The following is a 20,172-nucleotide window of genomic DNA, read 5'->3' on the forward strand; positions in this document are numbered from 1 at the left end:
AGTATAAAGCTCAATAAAATGAAAAGACAAGTAAAGCACAAGTACCTTAAAATGGGACTTAAGTGCAGTACTGAAGTAAATGTGGTATCTATCACTATAAACCCTTTCTAAATAAAGTAATTAGGCTATGTGATAGACAACGGTGAAAATATTTAACTTTGATTCCTCTGGTTTTGAAAGAAGTTAGTGTATAGATACAATAATCTGAAGTAAACATGTTTTCGTGTTGATGTATTAACTATTAATGATTTTAAATATACAGTAAAATTAAAAACTATTTGTTGTCTCAGACCATCTGTGCAAATTAATCACAGTCAAACAGCTACAGTTGGTCAGTGAGATTTTACCCCAAAATTAAAAAAGCCTACACATTATAATATTTCTATGCCACGGTAAGACGGCAAAAATATTGAAAGTACTTAACGGTAGCCGTACCATACCACCTAATCACCATCCTTGTTCATGTAAAATACTACTTGGAAACAAAGCTCGTTCTGATTCTGATTATTGTTGAAGGAGACAAACAAGGCAGAATTCAGAAAATGTGTTTATTGATATCGGGAAAAATTAACAATATTCTGTTGATCTGTAGAAAGGTTGGGGTCAACTTCCTTTAAGTAAATTCTATTCAAAATAAATGTAAATATAAATGCGTTTACTGCAACGCTGTTGCACCAGTATGTTTGCGGAATGTAATGAAAATATGATTTAACTGTGGTAGTTAACAAGGAAGTATGCTTTTTTTCTACCAGCAACAGTAGCTGTTGATATCACCAACTTTTATTTGTTTTACCAGTAAGTAAGGTTTGCCGAATGAATGAGCCAAAAAACTGCTGTTGTAAGTACTTAAAGTAACTGGTAGGTTCATATTTTACTAGGTGGAAGCCAGGTATAAATTTCCAACCCTTAGTGTTACCAAAATTAACTGCTTTAATCACCATTTAAAATCAAGAAAATATTTCAATGCATGCCTATGTACATTATAAAAAAAAGCTAAATAAAGATTTATTGCATATGATATCTTTAAAATGATTCCAAAGTACATGAATTGAACTTAATAACTACAACTGGTAACTAAAGAACTAATAACTGAGACCTAATAGAACTGAAATGTTTCAGCATGGGTCCAGGGGCTCACATAATTGGACAGCTCTCCATCCTGGCTCCAGTCTAAGAGGAAGGATTGATAAAGTTACTATCATCACAAACAAATCAATTTAAAGTAAAGACAGAAAGATTTTCAAATTAACACTTTGATCTTTACATACAGAAAAACATGCATTCTTCAGAGAAGCTGGAGTATTTATTTGCTTTATAATTGTTGCTTTAAAAAGTCTAAAAAGAAGAAAATCAGCTGTATGTGTTGCAGTGCCCACCTTGCGAGGAGTGCTGCTGCTGAACACGTAGGAGTGCGGCAGTAAACCCTCGGAGATGCCTCCGCTGCGGAAGGAGCGGGAGCCTGAGGTCACGGAGCAGTTGCTGGATTTGTCTGAAGGCAGTCCACAGGAGCCGCATAGCACCGTGCGGCTCCGCAGGTTGTACTCGCTGTCCCCACAGGTGCTGTGAGCCACCTGTTGAGGCAAAGAGACAGATTCAGTACAAAATATTAAAGCATTTAACAGAAACACACTGAAAACCTGCTAATAAGACTCATGTTTGATTGTAATCCCATGGTGAAAACTCAAAGAGGGTGAGAGCCTCAAAAAAATTCTTTGCTAAATTAGTTGATCAACAGAAGATACATCAGCAACTATTTTTATATTTGATAAATCATTTAATACATTTTTCAAGCAAAAATGTCAAGTTTTTCCTGGTTGTAAATTTGCTGTTTTTCTTTGACTATCTTCGGATTTTGGACTGTGGATCTTACAAAACAATCAAAACGTCTTTTTTCACAATTTTCTTACATTTTATAGACAAAATTATTAATAATTATTTACAGATATTTTTGATAATTATAAAATTTTATTGTGCTAAAAAATTATTCAGTTTTCCTCATATCTGGTTGTTGTTCCACTCTTTCAGACCATTGTAGGGCAAGAATGTACAAAGAAATCAACATCTGATTACATATTGTTTATGTGTTTCTGCATCGTGTCAGTGCATGTGTCCAATATTAGCATTACTTTGACTTAATAGGACAATCTCTACCTATTTTTCTACCCCAAGCACTCAGATTGACTGTTTAGCAGTGTTACAATGATAATTTAATATTTCTGTGTGCTGAAAAGCAGCTGTTTGTTTTTGTGGGTCTAATTCAATGAACACTTGCAGCATTTAGCTGCTACCTGCCCTTTGGTCCTGCAGATGTGTGTGTCATGCGGATATACATTATGTTCTCTCACCATGTCATCATCCTCTTCTTCAAACTGTGTGCGGGTGACCTTCCTCATTGCCATTTCCTGGAGAAAAAGTATATTTTAAGATCAGTGCACAAACTAATAAAACTTAATGTAATCATTGTACTTTAGACTTTAGACTAAAGTCTCCATAAAATACAATACGTTTGACTGGTAAATGTATATTACCTCTCCATTGGCACTGATTAGGGTGGTCTGGAACATGTCTCCAGTGCCCCAAGAGGCCTGAGTCTTCCACACCAGGTCAGATGGAGGATTGTGGGTTACACCAGCACCAGAGGCCCAGATCTAAAGGTACAGTAGGGTGAGGTTTCTGTAACTGTCTTCTATCACTTCGCTGATTTGTGATTCTGCTGAGCAAAGGTTCTGCTTACTGTGACCCTCTGGCCGGCCTTCAAGGTGAATTTTACCGGGAACTTGAAGATGATGGGGGCACCGGATCCCACCTGGCGCTTCACCTGCCAGTTCCCCATATTCTGATCCTGATGGTTGGATAAAAAGCAATAGTGTCAGATCCCTTGGAGCAAGTATTATTCTCCCTCAGCAGATAATGAATTCATATGGCTTTGTAACGCTGCAACTGTGTGTCTATGGCTTCACATGAGGGTGACCAATAATGTGTAATATAATGTCGTAAAAACTGTAGACAACATGCTGGTGTTGACCAACCACACAGTGAGCAGCTGCAGCAGAAAGAGCTAGGCCTACTGGTTTCCACCACTTTACCATTTACCATTTAATTCATCTTCTCACCTCATCTGCTTTGTTGCTGAGTCTGACATATTTCCCATCCAGGTCCACCTCGTCCACAGTGACCCGTCCACTTGCTGAGGCCTGCTGGGTGATGCGAGTGCGGGCCACAGCTCCACCTGCAAAGCTCGAAGCCTCACTGTCTGTGTCATTGGGACGTCGCCTCTTGCCAGGAGAGCTCAGAGAGCTGCAGTGGACCGATCGAGAGTGAGCTCCTGAATTAGAGGAACGACTTCCTGTCACTTTGGTGGGTGGAGGACTGGGGGAGAGACGCAGTCTGGAGGGAAAAATATGATGATGTTCTTTAAACAGGGGTAAAAAAAAAAAAGTTTGAAAGGCACAGGGGTTACAGCAAAACTCTTATTTTATTGAGAGACTAGGGACAACATTCATCTTAAGCCCAACATACCTCTGTTCCTCTCCCTCCAGCAGCTTCCTGTAAGCGCATATCTCCATATCCAGAGCCAACTTGACATCCAGGAGCTCCTGGTACTCATCCAGCTGCTGTTGCATTTGCTGCCTCATTTCTGCCATTTCTCTGTCTTTCTCGCTGAGCATGCGACGTGTGGTGTCCCGCTCCCGAGACAGTGCATCCTCCAGGTCCCTTACCTTTGCCTCACGGGCCGCCAGCTGGATCAGAGGAATCACCAAGTTATTGTTAGGTCAAAATTAGACAGATAAGTCTAAAAAAAACACAGGTATCTAACAGGAGGGGCTGTTCACCCCCTACAAATATTGGATGACCATGCCATGAAAATAATGTAAAGTAATTATCAATGTAATTTTGGTTGAAGATGACAGCCAAGTTACATTTGGCCACATAATGAGCATGTCACTTTTATTAAGCTCAGGCAATGGTGAAAAGTGAAAAGTGTTTATTTGTACAGAAAACAGAAAAGGCCAAAAAATCAACACATTTAAACTATTAAATTAACTTAATTAACTTTTGTATCTATAAACAGATCTTATGTTTTGAAACGTAAAATAATGCCCATTTTGCTATAAACCTTTAAAAGGGACATGTTCATAATGATGCAATGCATTAATCATACAAACATTCTGCATAAGACCCTGAATGCGATCAGTGCGAGCAGGTCATTTCAGATCACCTGTTTCTGCAGCTGGCTGAGCTGAGAGGACATGGACTCCAGGCGGATTCGTGTCTGCTGGAGCTCCTCATGTGCTGCTCCAACCAGGTGGCTGCTCCTGTCCGCTGACTGACGAGCATTATCCAGCTGACAGAAAGAAACAACAACAAGGTACAAAATGAATAACATTATCAAATTGCATTGTGATTCTCATTTAGAGCCATTAGTACAGGTTGTGAAACTGCATGCCAGCTGCAAATCAAAACTGTCCACCAAAACAGTTTGATCCATTCATATCTTACTAATATTTTCTCTTCCACTGAAGACAACAATAGAAAACAAGTGTTGTAAAGCTATCCTCTCTTCCTTCCCAGTTCTTTTTTTTGCCATATATTAACATTAAATTGATGGTCTACCTTGGCATTGTAGGTCTTCTCAATCTCATCCTTGTACATTTGGATCTGCAGTTCGTGCTGGCTACGCATCTCTACCAGCGCCTCCGCCAACTTGCTTTCAAAATCCTGCTGGTGCCCGTTGTCCAATTCAACCATGCGAGACTCATGACGACGCTTTGTCTCCCGCAGTTCCTGTAGGAGAATTTCCAACAAAATAATTTTCACCCCCAACTACAAATACAGATTTGTTTAAGTAACAGGTGGATGCTGATGTGATAAAAGAAAAAAAAGTTGAGAGAGGGTTTTTTAAATTTAAAAACATAAATTGATGATGATAAGAACAGAGTCTGACCTCAGAGTGGAGGTTCTTCTGAAACTCCAGCTCCTCTTTGAGGGTCTGGATGCGATTCTCTCCGTCCACCCTCCTCAGCATCTCATCCTGCAGCTTCTTCTTGGCATCGCCCAAACTGGTGTCCAGCTGAGAAAGCACAGCAGGGACTGAATATTAGTACAAAGCAAAGTACAAACATTCACATAAACATGCCACAGAGTGCAGAAATATGACATAAATACAATTAGAGGGCTGGAGAGTAGGAAGACTGTTCTTTAATCAAAATGTCTGAGCTTTTGCAGCCATGACAGAAAGTTTTCCCAGCTGAAGTCAGGAAATTTTGCTCACACAGACACACATAAATATCAAATTCGAGGCCCTTTCAAAACCACTGGAAAAACTCAAATATAAATAGCTAGTGGTAAAGGCAAAACTAGAGTTGGTCTTTGATAAGCTGACATTTATTATCACATAGTGGAAAACACAGACATTTGTGAGGGACAGACTAAGAGTTGGTGAGGCTAGCTGCAGATTGACCCCAGATGTGTTTCCACTGAGTTTTAAATTAAGCGTAGGTTTGAGTTTACCTTGGCAACCTGTGCCTTCAGGTCCCTGTTCTCCACCTCAAGGTTACGCTTCTCTCCCAGAGCCGTAGTCAAAGATGCATCCTTTGAGTTCAGCAGAGCCTCCAGGTCTTTGAGCCTCTGCAACGCTCCGGCCAAGTCTGACTCCTTTTTGGTGTTCCTGTAAAGACAAAAAGAGTCTCAGATGTTGAGCTGCATTTTTCTGGATGTGTTTCTCGTATTGATAGAGGATTTTCCAGTAAATAGAATAGAGACAGACATGCATTTTGCTTTGTAACTTAAGAACCAAGTGGAAACAGAATTACTATGGTTTCCTTTACACAGTCTAATTAAACAAATATGAGCTATTTTTGAATGAGGATGTAGCCAAGATGAAATAGAAACTGGGGAAAGACCTCGGTGCATATGAGTCATAGACCAGAACAATCTGTGACCAATCCCACGTATCTGGTAGCCACAAACCACAGCCGTTGGTGTTTAGCTGAGGTGCTGCCATGGCAACAACTTGGCTTTGCCAAACACAAGACATCCGTAGTCTCAGTATTTATGGAAATATAATGGCAGCAAGAGTGGAGCTCTCTAAACACTGCCACGTATTGTGTGTATAATGATTACTTTGGTGAAGGAGGAGCATCTGGGGAAAGAGTTAGTCATCAGGCTCTGGATGTGGCAGCATGGGAAGAAGTTGGTGTAGAAGTCCAACGTCAAAACTGCAGTGAGCAACAAGGAGGGTATGCTAAAGCTAGGGAGTGGCCCCGGCAGCAGGGCAATGTTGCTCCTACAGTGTCGGCAAAAGTTTTACAAGCGTCAGCTATTGAGAGCTAATGAGTAAGTGCGTTCTGCTGCTGTGGATCACATGCAGACAGACATGTTTCAGATATTAACACTGCAATCACAAATCCCTCTCACTCATGCATTAACAGACAAATGGATGCCTTTAACTGATAAAATGGATTAAAAAGGGGGGTTTCAAAGGCCTCGGAGCAACTGTTGGGTCTCATGATTATCAGATAAACAAAATAGCTGGGTCAGTAGTGTCTTTTCATTTGGATTTAAGGGCTGATGTGGATTTTTGAATTGTGTGTTAACAAATGAAGCAGAAATAATGTTGTCTAGTTATAGGCCTAATGTAGCCTAAGTGCTTTCCAAGAAAATGTGTTAATTCTGACATTAAAGCTAGACTATGTTACTTTAGCTGAATTTTGGGATACTTGTAAATGCTAAGGAGTCATAATGACAGCACACTGATTCAGTAACGTCAATTACACAGCAACATTTATATAAAGTTTGTTAACATTAGCCACTATTAGCTATTAGTGAGGCTGTAACAGCAAAACTGAGAATGTTTTGAACTTTCCATTTATAAGGGGAATATTATGAATGTCATTTAATCTTTTAACAGTTACATAGTCTCACTTTCATTGTGAAGAAACTACATCTCACAAGCACACATGGGTGCTTTCAGGGAATTCAGGGCCTCTTATGTGCCCCTATGAGACGCCCCTAAAAACACCCCCGACCCTAATATATATATATATAACCCGAAATATATTCTCCCTTTATCGCCATTAACAGCACCCCTGCACACACAGGCATACATAGAAAACACTACAGAAAACGCTTTCAGTTTTAGACTTGGACCAGAGTGATGTGCTGCACCCCACCTTGCTTTCAGCTCCTTGTGGTCTTCTCGGAGCTTGCCCAGCTCCAGCTGCAGACGTGCTCTCTCTTTGGCCACAGAGTCCAGAGTCTGACGGGCATCTGCCAGCTCGGTCTCATAAGCGGCTTTCAGGCCCGTCAGCTCCCGACTGACCTCTGTCTCTGACTCAGTGATGCGCAGACGGAGACCGGCATTCTCGGTCTCCAGAAAGCGCACCTTGTCGATGTAGACAGCCAGCCGATCATTGAGGTTGGACAGATCCTCCTTCTCCTGGAGTCGGGTGATACGGTTGGGGGATATTGGTGTGTTTGCACCTCTGGGAGTGTTTTTGGGTGTCGCCATTGCACTTATCTGCAACTTATCTTTCCAGAAAAAGATACAATTATCAACTGAATTGTTCTGAAAGTTTGTTTTTCAATAAATGTATATTTTATTCTGATGTGCAAATACTGGTTGTACTGTAATATAGTGTATATTCACATATTTACATAAGGATGGAGAAAGTTGCATTCAATCTACAAATCTACATTAAACATTCACCAATTATTATTAAAAATAAATCCGAAAAACATGCCAGTTTATCCATAAAGTAGATTTTTACTATTAAGTGTGGATCTGTGAACTTCCCTAGGAGTACACCAAAGTCATAAATTACAAGTTCAGAATTGAAAAGAAAAGTTTTCAGAAACTCTTTTGAGTGCAGTGGCATAAACATACAAAAGACAAAGGGTATAATTAATCAAAAGACATGGGAGGGGTTATCGACTCCACCCAAAATCAAAGAAATATCCCAGTATAAACGATGGCAACTTTGATATTTACCTTTTAAAGCTTGTGAGAAGAAGAGAAAACTCTGCTCCGATGATATTCGTAGACTTCTATGTTGATTTTCTTTGTTATCTGATGATCAGTGTCCCTCTTAGTTCTCCAACAATCTTCAGTCTGTTACTGCGCTGTCTGCAAATCCATCTGCGAGTGCCCATGTAGGAAAGAATGAGATGGGAGGAGAGGAGAGAGGTTGGCCTCAAGTTTGGCTCCTGGTAGGTGGTTGTTCCTCTCTCTCTCTCTCTGTGTGTGTCTCTCTCACTGTAATGGGTGTATAGTCTGAATGAATGAGTCACCCTCTACTCAAAGAAACACACAATGCCATGTGACAACAGATCATTTTTAGCAGATCTCTTGTCTGAGAGTTCCGTTCTACTCATGTACAGTGTTTGATTTAAACCACACTGCTCATACTTCTGCATTAAGTTAAAATGAATGTTATATAAGAGTTTTCAGAGCTTGAAGCCTCTTTTCATGCTTACTGACACAGGATAACCCAAGCTAAATGACTTCCTTATTCTTCAATTAAAGGTAAGTTCAGTTTGGGGAATTAGTTTCTTACACACTTCTACAGCTTTGATAAAGAGAGCAGACTCCAGTAATGTATTACTGGTTTTCTTTTGCTAACTAGTGCTTATATAAGGATTGTTTAACCCATTTAAACCTAAGTGGCCTGCTGGTGAGCAAAGAAAAAGGTCAGACATCTAAAACATATATTTCCATTTAGATGAAATGAGTGCAGCCATAAAAATCAGGGCGTTTTGGGTTTGAGTGTTTCACTCATTCTAAACATCATATAGTGTGGCTTCAATGAGGAGTTGGGACAAGCTGATGCAGATCATATGGGATACCATCAGACAATGTGGAATTATTTGTTGTGTATCAGTTTTGATGTCAATCAACACCCAGTTTTTGGTAATCAGTGACCAACACAGTTAATTATTAAAATGTGTAACTGTATATGTTGGACCCTGCTGCTGTGAAAGTGTGTTTCTGCATCTCAGTGCTTCCCATTTTTTTGGCTTGTGAGCCCTTAAAATGAGAAAACATGTGCTTGTGAATCCTCATCACAGGTTTTGATCTGTGTGGACAGGAGAGATTTTTCCTTCATATATTTGTTTTCTTTTGGGAGTGAACAGACAGGACACCAGGATAGAGACAGATGGGGAATGATGCCAAAATCTGTGACATTGTGATGCCTTAAGCTCCTTGATTAGAAGGGCACCACTGTATTGTTTTATTTGAGTGGATTTCCATGGACCTGAAGACGTTAAACTGTTATACAAAATTAATTTACATTTATTTTATGTATTATAGTTATTTATCTTTCTGTCTTTTATTTATGTTGCGACCCCTTGAGGGATGTTGACCCCCAGGTTACTGTCATATTCTGTTGTGTATAAGATGCACTGTTATCTGCTTGTATTATATAACAATATGATTATATTTATATATAAAATAAACACACACACACACACACACTAAAACTGATTCGAGTCCTGATTAATCATTTTAAAGCTCGTTTTTCACCATGCAGCTCATGTAATGGAAAGTCGCACTGTCGTCAAAAGAAAATACAATGAAACTCAGATGTTAATTACAAACCTTAATTTGTAAATTTTATTAAATAATGTTCCCAGCAAGGGGTGGGGTTAGGTCTCAGTGGTGAGTTAAATCCTTCGCTCTATTTTCGGCTGAGGACATCGTGCCTGCTGACAGATCCACCATCGCCTCCCACTGGCTGAATTTGATGCAAAGGTTGACATTGACTGCAAAAAGACAACATGATCCAATTTAACTGTTCTCCAACTCAGTCTTCCATCTAATTTTAAAAATAAAAATTGGTACTAGCTGTCAAATATGACATAGAACCGTGAATTATGAGCAGCGTGTGAGCGCTGTGCGTCGGTTTGCGGTACAACATGGACATTTTTTGTCATGTGGTTTGTGGGAAAACCCGTATTGGATCTCTGCGGTCACCTGGGCAAAGAAACCGAAAAAGTGCTGTAGACGAGCTTATTGTCAGCGCGTGTCTGTTAGATAAACGCGGCACAGATGAATGTGATCGCCTGCAAAACATACATACATCCAACATTGTCTCAAAAGCTCATGGCAAATTATCCACGCATATACGAGTTTTAATTCAAAAAGAAACCAACAAAAGACACGTCTCTAACCACCAAACTCTTTGAAGAGTCACGTGAATACTAGGTTACAATATCTGAAATCTTACAAACGGAGAGCAACTAATACAGTTTAAAAAAACACATCAATTTCATCACATAACAAAACGTACTAACTAGTCCACTCCATATCTTATTGAGCGCATGTCGCAGCCCGAAGCTTTGCGCGGATAAACTGCAGCTGTGTGCGGAAGAGCAACAAAAAGGAAACCAAGGACAAAAAGATTCCCAACAAACAATTTACAAGGAAATGACCTTCCATCCGTGCATCCAGCAGTTGATCTAAAATACTTTAACGATCTTAACCCCTCCGACTGGAGCACCACCATCTCCGCGAAGCTGCGTAAAAGCCCGGACTATTTTTTTTTGTTTTCCGCACAGACTCAGACTGCTCCGTCCTGCTCAGCAGCGGCCTCCATTTTAGCTCCTTGCCCGGTTTGTGCCTCACGTGTCCTGGACTGTCTTCCTCACATGACCCGTGTGTTTGTCCCCGTGATCTGCACTTCCATCTCCGTAAATCAGTGTCGTTGAATATCGGCGTTTTACAACCGCAAAACCTTCATGGATATGCTGGAGCAGAGTCTGGACAGCTCGGCGAGGTGAGAGGCTGCTGCCCGCTTCCTGCTCAGCCATGGCCCCTACCACGGCCTAAAATCCTTTTTTCTCCTTGCAGAGCAATCATCTGTTAATAACCTGCATGCCCCAGATACTTTTAATATTTGTGTGTTGTTTCGTTTTTACCTTCTGGTTGTATCAGTGTCTGCGCAGCTTGCCGGGATGATACGTTTCCCCACCCATAAAGACATTTTCAGCAGAAACAGTGCGCCCTTTTGCAAATGTGTAGCATCACGATTACTGTTTATTTACTTGACAAGAAAAGGTAATGCACAGCAGAAATTTGTAACTGTGTTTTAGTGTAACCTCTAATTGCCCTGAGCTGTTACTGTGCCTGATGCAGCTCTTTTAGGATTAAAATGCTTAATGTAAACTAGGAGGGGGTGTGGGAGAAGTATTATAGCTATTTGTGAAGTTTGTCTTGTCATTTGCAGCTAATCAAACCACTTGGACATGGAGTTTTGATTGTCAATTAAAGGCAATTTTCCTCAAGGAAGTTGGGGAAGACATGATTTCTGTCACGCTTGCACGCCAGTTATTTATCACTTTATTTATGTCTTACCCGTCAAGGCCTTAGATGGCCACCTGGGGGCGCCCTTCATCCACAACTCGTCATGACAGATTTCTCCATATAAAGATGAATTATAACTATTATTTCAGAGAAATGTGCATGTTGGGTTGGCTTGTAATGGACTCATCTGTGTTTTCTCTTTTTGTTTTCAGTCACGACAAACAGGAAACAGAAGAGGTAGTGCAGCTACAGGAAGGTAGGAGCCTCGGTTCTTCTAATTCTAACAAGTGAAGCAAATAATCTGTTGTTAGAACTGTGAGTAAAATATGTGCATGTGTGAATGTCTGCGGTCATCCTCTGCAGAAGTGCATCCTCTCACAAATGTTTTTTTATGACTCTGGTGTAGCGTCACAGATTTGAAACATGTTGACCCGTGTGTTGCAGGGGAGGTGGTGGGGACGGAGGAGCAGACTGCAGTGACCATCACCGGCGTCCCGCAGGCTGCGTTTGCTGATCATAATGTGCAGTACCAGTTCCGCACAGAGAACACTGGAGGACAGGTGAGCACGGAGATACTCTCTCCTGCACAACATTTATTTTCTCATTGTAAGTTGGTTAAGCTTCATTTTCAGGAAGTCCCATTGAGATCAAGGTCTTTGTTTTTTTACGAGAGATAGGGATCACCATGCACTATACAATGAGACTGTTGTGACATAAATGTTAGAAGAAATGAGTATATGAGAGCCAAAAGAGTTACTGTGGTGTGAGCAGTAGAGAAGGTAAATGTGAAAAACTGTGTGCTCAGGTGAAGTTGGTTGTTTTTTTGTTAAGAACTTCTGGTTTCATTTTGACTTTGTGGTTTAAAACCTTCAAAACATCTAAACATGTGTGTGTGTGAGAGATCTCTGCCTCATTGAAACTTTTACTCTCTGCTCTGTCCTCAGGTGACCTATCGTGTGGTTCAGGTGACAGACGATCAATTAGAAGCAGCTGACGGGACTGGAGCTGTCAGCGTCGTCTCTGCTGCAACGTTTGCTGGAGCCCCTCAGGCAGTGGCACAGGTGAGTGAACGTATTGTGAGACTGAAGCAGGATGTGATTTTTGTTTAATTCATAGTGGTGTTTGCTCACAGACAAAGGCCTTTTGAGACCTGTTGAATTGACTATACAGTTCATATTTTGACATCAGCAACACGTAGATATGAAAATGTGTTATGACATCGTCAACTCATGAACACTTATTGGGTTGTCCCTTTAAAACATAAACCCACAGCTTTGGCACTTATCGTAAATCTTCAGTTAAAAGCCTAGTCCCAATTAGACACCTAATCTCTTTTACTGGTCTGGTGTGGCTACACATTTTGATGAATAAATGCAGGTCTCAGTTAGACTGTATCTTGCTTTTATAGAAGTTCTTTGGATGTATTAAACCTCTTTTAAAGCCCACCGGGTCGCCCTCTTCAGCTAGTTCTAAGCTGCTTAGACCGTGCATACAAATATAAATGTTTAAACTTCTGTCAATGTGGACATGCAACATGTCGTTAGATCAGTTAGATTCTCCACAATTCAATTGTTTAGTTCATTTTACGGAAACAACGAGCCCCAAAGTCTTTTTCATTCAGATTTACCGGCAGATGTCAGAAGTAAAGTCCGAATGTGTCAGCAATTTATTGTTGTTAAGGCGGTATTACATACCCCAATAGACAATGTGGTGTAACTGATTTTTTACATGTAAAATCTTTTTCACACTCTTAAGTGCAAATAAAGGTTGAAATAACTACAGTAACCTTCAGCAAGTTTTTACTGGTATTTTGATACAGGGCGCTTACTTGCTTTGTGCGAAAGTAAGGCCTTCCCAGATACAGGCAGGTGAGTTTAGTGATTTAGGCAAATAAAAGCCCAGGCTATTATTGGAGTTTTACAGTATTCCACCTATGTGCCAAAAACTATAGCAACACTGAAAATACATTGAGCTTACTTATTCTGCTTACACTATGCTTATTATGAGCATACCAGAAAATAATCTAACCCTGAACTGCTATGATGTGTGAACATGTACAAAGACATTCACAGCCTTACCATATTTTATATATTAGTCTTCATCTTTGTCAGGCTGTTATCCAGAACCCTTTCAGCAACGGGGGCAGTCCTGGCGGGGAGACGGTGGGAGGAGAGACACGTTTTGCTTATTTCCCTGCCGCCACCGTCAGCGATGGAACAGCCACGGCCGTGTCGGTGCAGGCCACCGCCGACCCAGCAATCACACAGGCAGGAGGTGAGAAGACACGTCAAAATCATTGAGGGAAAAACAGACATCTGGTCTTACAAAAGGAGGAACAGGACAGAATTCAATATATGTGTCGATAGATTTTGTTGACATTTACAAGTTGATCATTAGGCTTCCATTATTATTTGCATTGTAAGAAATCCGTTTTTCCTCTTTTCTTCCCCTTCTTTGAACCTGATCACATCCCTGATCCGACAGTTTCTAATTCAGTCATCACCTTTGTCAATTTTATAATCAAGGTCAGTTTTACGTGATGATGAGCCCCCCTGAGGTGCTGCAGACGGCGGCCCCTCGTACCATCGCACCTCGCACGCACACCTACACTGCGTGAGTATAAGAAACCACGTTCATCCCATCCCTGAAGTTACCAAATCACCATAACTCTCCCCCCACATGTTTGGCCAACTTCTCTCCACATTTTCTCACCCCTTTCCCTGTAACTTCACAGTGGATCGGACTTTCTTTCCCTTTTCTTTCGCCTTTTGGAAATGATTAGTTTTGTCTTTGTGTGTACAAATGAAGATACAAAAAAAAATCTATATCCATCATTTAAAACATCCAACATCTGAAAACCACACTCTGTCCTACTTACCTGCCATCCCCAGAGACCTTGGTGAAAGCGAGATGTTGCAGCATGGCAGTACAAACTGGTGAGAAGAACTTTCACATACGCCCCCATCCTGCCCCCATCATGTGTTGTAGAGACAGACGTTTGGTGGCTCACTAATCAATCATCAGCACCCTTGTGTTGTGAATTATGTTGACAGCTTCAGCTTTAGGTTAGCAATGTCTTATGGCTAAATCCTGTTAGCACAAACAAGTCACATAACAAATTATACATCCTAATTGAGTGGCTGGATCCCACAAACCTTTGGAGGACCTGAGGTTCAGTTGTGTCTGCACCTCCTCCACAAATTAGACTAATAAAACCATGTGGGTCTTTGCTTAGATGTGTTTGCCAGCAAAAATGTTTAATTGTTAATTCAACTAGTTCAGGTGTTACAGATCTGGTTAATTTAGAAAATCTGACTATTTGATTCATAATTTCGTTTTCAAAGTGGTTTTGCTGTGTCTTGTACAGGAAGGTGGAAGGTCCACGGGCGCCCAGAGATGAGAGGCGAAGAGCACAGCACAATGAAGGTGTGTGGTCATCGGGGTCTGAAGCTATTATTGTATGTCTTAATTCTGTCTTTATTAAAAATGAAATGTCCACATTTCCTTGTGTTTTGCAAATGCTACACAGACGGTAGTTGCATGTTGATGTATATTTATAGGGCCTTTAAAAGTTTTCACTGTGAAAGGAAATAAATCTTAATCTCTTTAAAAACTGTTTAATATGCATATATATACAAACACACAACACTTCAGTGATTAAAAAAGTAGTTTCCTTCTTTGCAGTGGAGAGAAGAAGAAGAGATAAGATCAACAACTGGATTGTCACACTTTCAAAAATCATCCCTGACTGCAGCGTAGACAGCAGAACTGGAGCGGTGAGTCCTGTACAGATAATCAGCCCTCAAAATGTTCTCTAAAAGCCCCTAACTTTTCCAAAGCATGTAAAATAATGATAGATGGCTATAACAAAGCTTGGTTTTTTTTTATTAGATTAATTCTGGCTCTGGGGGTCGGGTTCTTTGAGGTCTTTTATGTGTGTGGTCTTTCAACATTTGCATCCGCTTTAAATGTTCTGCCCTCCGCGTCTTCACATTGCATGCATGCACGTTAAAGCTGGGTTACCTCCAGACTCATTAACCTGACCACTTACATACTTGAGTGAATGCACTCTATGCATTCTGTCCTTTCACCTAATGCATGCTTGCATAACTGATTCTGAAAGTCAGCTAGAAACACTAGGTGTAACCACAGCCAAGGACTCACTCAAAGACAGTGCTCTATTAAGTAGCATTTGTATTAGCAGTGGCATGTAGCAGTGTTTTTTCATTTTATTAATCTGATATTGCTCCACATGTAATCAAGCTTTTGGCTGAAAGGCTCTGAAAGGAGGGAAGTTTTTTTTATTAGTAATAAAGGAAGGGATGGGTCACATTTAACACATTTGGTATTTTAAGGTCTTACTGTGCTGTATTTCTCAGAGTAAAGGCGGCATCCTGTCCAAAGCTTGTGACTACATCCGAGAGCTGCGTCAGAGTAACCAGCGACTGCAGGAGAGTTACAAAGAGGTGGAGCGCGTCGAGATGGACAACGACCTGCTTAGACAACAGGTGAACTTCCTATATAAACCTGTCATTACTTCGGTGCCCTCAGCCTAAATTTAATGTACATATATAACCTTTTATTTTGTGTAACAGAAACAAACATTTTATTTAAATATCCGATGTAAAACAACCAAGAAAAAAATGTAAACATTACCTCACATACCCTCACATGTTAATGCAAGCTTATCAGTTTTCCAGTTAAATAATTTTGCATTTAAATGAAAAATTAATTGATAACTAACTAGAGAACAACTTGAAATTGGCTCACACCAGTTGTGGCACCAAATCATTTCAGTGGAACACGTGACACGAGAGAAATGAGTTTGGTGAAAGAGTTGAACTGTGTCAGATTTAATCAATATGCCTCACGTAATGTGGGGGGCCCTAGTCCCCCTACCCAAGATACTTTCGGCGCCCTTGCTCAGACCACATGCATCACACCTGTGAAGTTTGTTTGTTTGTTTTTTTTTACATATAAACATCTACTCAAATTTGCTTCTGCGGTACTTCCTGCTACAGTATGTGTCTCCAGGGCCCCATTTTGCCAATTACCACCCATACTACTGCGTACAATACAGTTAAATATTTCAATTATTTTATCACGAATAAGCAAAACAGTAACTCATCTAAAGCCTCTTTCAATTCTTTTCTACTTGCTGTCAGTGCCAGTATCATGTAAATACCGCTATCAATGTAACATACACCCACATTGTTTCAACTACTGTTTTAAATACCTTGCGACGATGAAAGTGAGTGAAACTTGACTCGCTATATTGGTTCTTTTCTATCTGTTTTTCTATGTGTCTAGTTATCTTCCCATCTATATTTTTCTAGATTGAGGAACTGAAGAATGATAATGCACTGCTTCGAGCACAGCTACAGCAGCACGGTGTAGAAGTCAATGGAGATGCAACACCACAGTGATTGTGGACTGGACACATGTAACATCTCAAACACAATGTCGCATCCTCCCACCCACCTGAACAATAGCAGGAAAGGAATAACAAATGAGAGACAATTTCCATCTAAGATTGGACCACAAGAAGACACGCAGGGCTCGAGAAGAACACTGAAAGACTGCAAAGTCAAAACGCCACCTCCACCTCCAGCTGTTCAAAGGCTGAATGCTCTGAAATCACCTCTGCTTCAAGGAAAACAACCTCTGCACAGCACCACCACACTTGCACCAAACTTTCTTTTTACTTTTAAATTATGAACCTGCCACAGAAAATTTACTTTTAATGATTTCACCTTTTCGTCGTACCACAAACTCCTCTTTATTCCTTTTTTTGTTGACATTTGCTGTGTTTGAAACTACTAAATGTGACATGAATGATAGCTCCCGTTTACTTTTAATTTATTAGTCTTTAAGGAATGTGTACACAGAAAGAAAAGCGGATCTCTGCATTTACTCTCTCCCCAGTTACAAACAAATAATGGGCAAATCAAATATTTTGATCATGCTCATCACTGTTTCTAAGGATAGTTTTACTGTCAGTGGATCATGTGTATATATAGTTGATCTGTGTGCAGTAACTTTTCAATGTCTGCCTATTCACACTGACACTCCAAGCACCAGGCAGGTCTCACAAACTTTATGAACATAGTCCCATGTCAGTAAATTCAAAATACTTTACTGACAGTCAAAGTAAAAGCTGCTTTGGAGGTTTTATTTTTAGTACAAGACCTTAATAGAAGCCTGTCGGAGAATCTAGGTGTTAACATAGCTCAGGTAATTGGGATAGTGCACTGGCAAGTGGTTCCCAGACTCAATGAAGTCTTTATATATTAGATCTCTGTTGTGTCCCCATTAGGTGCAATGTACAGATAAATGGAGATGATTTTCAATGTGTGTATCATTTTTTAATGGGCATTAAAATATGGTTTGTTGGTATATCTGCTTAATAGGTCACTGGTGTAATGAACCGAAATAGAGGTTCAGTCATGAGAGGTCTTGGTTTGAGACAGGCATTTGTTTGGGTCACTAGTCCTGCTGCATTTTAGTGAACACCCGAGGAGGCTTTTATTGCAATATTCTCTAATTCTTTAAAACTTTGGGAACCCTTGCTGCTGACAGAAGACCATAAAACAACCATGGTCAGGGATGTGCTGATGAGAGTAGTTTGGATGTGAGTGATAATAGTTGTAAAACCAGCTTTTGTCTACACTGAAAGTCACCACAGCATGGAAATATAACCACTGGCATGACTAATTCTGATACTACAATAAAACAGAAGTGTTTATACCTGAGTGTTGTTTCTCACACTTGTTGCCTACATTTTCAATTATTTCAAGTTGCAGCAACCAAGACACATTGGAGGTTGTGGTAAAAAAAAAAAAACCTCTGCTGGGTCAGAAAATATTTCCCAGAAGGTTAAGCAGGGTTCCCACTGCTGTCTAGATATCATTTCCAGGACTTTTTCAGTGATGATATAGTGGTATGTTAAATAGGGATCACGTCATACACTAATATGCTCGAAGGGGACTATAGAGTATATATAGACTAGAGTATATAGCTCCCTAATGTGAGGAGGACTCACAAAGATAGTCAATCTTTGTGGGCCCATAGAGAATGCTTAAATACAGGGCCTAGATTTCTGTGCGAGACCCCTGATTACATGCTAGAAATTATGACATATGGATATTAGCTTGTTTTAACGCTATGTATTATTGTTGTTTATGTTTTTTAGTCTTTTGGGATTTTTTGTGCTGCTTTGCTACCATGCGATGTGACTCTCAACAACAGCAACATAACGGAGCAACCACAACATGACAGGACAACACAAGATTTTCCAGGACATTTAACTTTTTTACTTTTACTTTAATTGTCCATGTGTTTTTTCATGACTGGGAAATCGGTCAACTGTTTTCCAGGTTTTCCAGGATGTTAAATTTAACTTGTCTTTTCTGTTTTTCTATTTCAGTATTTTGACCTCGTTTTGAATATGAACCTACCAGTTCGCTGTCCCTCAGGTTGTGTTACAGGGACACATACTTGGCGGCAAGGTTTGCCGTAGGGGAGACTGGGTATGGTTGTAACACTTTTTGTTTCAGCAATTATAACTTGCTGAATTTTTTAACTGGAGTTCTCAAACTTTTATACAAAGTACCCACATTTGTTCACTACAAATGGCACCAATTCAATCCTCTACAAGAATATCACAGGGAGTTGATGTCAAATGCACTACCGAGGTAGGTTGTAACACATGCTGGGGTAAGTTGTAACAATAAGACAACAGAAGCAAAAATAGATGCCACACTATATGATATGCTTAAAAAACAGGTAGTTATATAAAAGAGCAACGTTTCTCTCTCACTGTAACAGACCATGTCTGATGACTCACGCATGTGTGTGTAAATTTATCTATAGAATAAACTTACTTAACAGTATATTTAATAAATACTACTACAATGTACTAAATTAAACAACATCTTTGTACATCCTTAGGTCTAACAAAAAAGAGGTGTGTGTCAATGTGTGTATATTCTTAATCAGAGTTACAGTCAGTGCTTGAAGTGAGCCAGTACTCATCGGTAAGCAATACCAGCACTTCTACATTTTACACTTTGGCATACAGGGAGTTTTTCTCGCACGCCGGCACGTCTCTGCCCTCTCCACCGGCGGAGACGGAGTATGGAAAAGATTCATACACCAAAATGTGAGCTACATGTAGGGCTGGGCGATATGGCCAAAAATGTTATCACGATAAAAACATTTCATATCATTCAATATCGATAATCACGATATATGTCAAATCATTATTTTTTTCAAGTTTAAAGGCAGATTTGTGCTCCTGAGTGAAAATTGAAGAAACCAGATGGTTAATTATGTGGTTAAACTTATCTTTATGGTCAGAATGTGACAAACACTTGATGCCAAACAGTGAATCACTTCACAAGTCTAAAGGTAGAACATTCAAAACTATTCTATTTTCAACAAATGCTATTCGTTTTCAACAAATGTGATTAGTTGATCTTTTTTTTCAACAAAATAAAACTTTTAATAGAAAAATGAAGTGCTATTGTTTGTGATTCAAATGAATTAAAGCAAATATTTATTGACGATATATTGAACATTTATAATATTGTTATTGAGGAAAATTATATTGCGATAATTATCATTGTTTTATTGCCCAGCCCTAGCTACATGTGAGTGGGGAGTACTGGTTACAGAGCTGACAAATGAATGCTGGTAACCCTGGAGTGCAGGCTTGGTGGGCCCAGACTGCAAAGGGTAAAATATTAAAATCAAGAAAGTCCCTAGTTGTATGTATAGGACAGTGACACTTTTTAAAGAACTGTTACAATCCACCCCACCCCTGTCAGCCAATGTTTAGCTAGCTGTATTAGCATAGTGATTTGAAATTA

The 20,172-nt window shown here is 39.9% G+C and overlaps 2 protein-coding genes across 7 annotated transcripts; one reads left to right on the forward strand and one right to left on the reverse strand.

The window, feature by feature from the left end:
- Positions 1–534: 534 nt before the first annotated feature.
- LOC123976438 (lamin-A-like) lies at positions 535–10,951 on the reverse strand. Of its 4 annotated transcripts, none has more exons than XM_046058624.1 (15): positions 10,432–10,859; positions 9,599–9,762; positions 7,991–8,137; positions 7,173–7,525; positions 5,512–5,668; positions 4,946–5,071; positions 4,615–4,785; positions 4,220–4,345; positions 3,520–3,740; positions 3,114–3,387; positions 2,735–2,842; positions 2,529–2,648; positions 2,346–2,402; positions 1,377–1,571; positions 535–1,170 (listed from the first exon to the last, which is right to left on the reverse strand). In XM_046058624.1, exons 4-15 carry the CDS (start codon positions 7,508–7,510, stop codon positions 1,135–1,137), a joined length of 1,929 nt encoding a protein of 642 aa, XP_045914580.1. In that variant the 5' UTR covers positions 7,511–7,525; positions 7,991–8,137; positions 9,599–9,762; positions 10,432–10,859; the 3' UTR covers positions 535–1,134. The 4 variants fall into 4 exon arrangements, with proteins under 4 accessions (XP_045914580.1, XP_045914579.1, XP_045914582.1 ...); XM_046058623.1 differs by having other exon boundaries at positions 7,173–7,530; XM_046058626.1 differs by lacking the exons at positions 9,599–9,762; positions 10,432–10,859 and adding an exon at positions 10,918–10,951 and having other exon boundaries at positions 7,173–7,530.
- usf2 (upstream transcription factor 2, c-fos interacting) lies at positions 9,692–18,049 on the forward strand. Of its 3 annotated transcripts, none has more exons than XM_046058629.1 (11): positions 9,692–9,751; positions 11,515–11,558; positions 11,747–11,862; positions 12,247–12,363; positions 13,414–13,576; positions 13,828–13,915; positions 14,194–14,238; positions 14,670–14,728; positions 14,987–15,078; positions 15,682–15,810; positions 16,639–18,049. In XM_046058629.1, exons 1-11 carry the CDS (start codon positions 9,744–9,746, stop codon positions 16,726–16,728), a joined length of 951 nt encoding a protein of 316 aa, XP_045914585.1. In that variant the 5' UTR covers positions 9,692–9,743; the 3' UTR covers positions 16,729–18,049. The 3 variants fall into 3 exon arrangements, with proteins under 3 accessions (XP_045914585.1, XP_045914586.1, XP_045914583.1); XM_046058627.1 differs by lacking the exon at positions 9,692–9,751 and adding an exon at positions 10,003–10,775; XM_046058630.1 differs by lacking the exons at positions 9,692–9,751; positions 14,194–14,238 and adding an exon at positions 9,999–10,775.
- The last annotated feature ends 2,123 nt before the right edge of the window (positions 18,050–20,172 follow it).

Source organism: Micropterus dolomieu, linkage group LG09 (genome assembly GCF_021292245.1).
Source record: "Micropterus dolomieu isolate WLL.071019.BEF.003 ecotype Adirondacks linkage group LG09, ASM2129224v1, whole genome shotgun sequence".
In the NCBI taxonomy this organism is placed as follows: domain Eukaryota; kingdom Metazoa; phylum Chordata; class Actinopteri; order Centrarchiformes; family Centrarchidae; genus Micropterus; species Micropterus dolomieu.

What these genes read in the sequence shown, in the direction of transcription:
- LOC123976438 (XM_046058626.1), bottom strand. Translation starts at nt 7,510, where the DNA reads ATGGCGACACCCAAAAACACTCCCAGAGGTGCAAACACACCAATATCC. An exon ending in TCAGCCAGCTGCAGAAACAG is followed by an intron (nt 3,741 to 4,219) that starts GTGATCTGAAAT and finishes CCTCTGATCCAG; the next exon opens with CTGGCGGCCCGTGAGGCAAA. An exon ending in GCAGCAGCACTCCTCGCAAG is followed by an intron (nt 1,171 to 1,376) that starts GTGGGCACTGCA and finishes CCTTCCTCTTAG; the next exon opens with ACTGGAGCCAGGATGGAGAG.
- usf2 (XM_046058627.1), top strand. Translation starts at nt 10,738, where the DNA reads ATGGATATGCTGGAGCAGAGTCTGGACAGCTCGGCGAG. An exon ending in CAGAGAACACTGGAGGACAG is followed by an intron (nt 11,863 to 12,246) that starts GTGAGCACGGAG and finishes CTCTGTCCTCAG; the next exon opens with GTGACCTATCGTGTGGTTCA. An exon ending in AAGAGCACAGCACAATGAAG is followed by an intron (nt 14,729 to 14,986) that starts GTGTGTGGTCAT and finishes CCTTCTTTGCAG; the next exon opens with TGGAGAGAAGAAGAAGAGAT.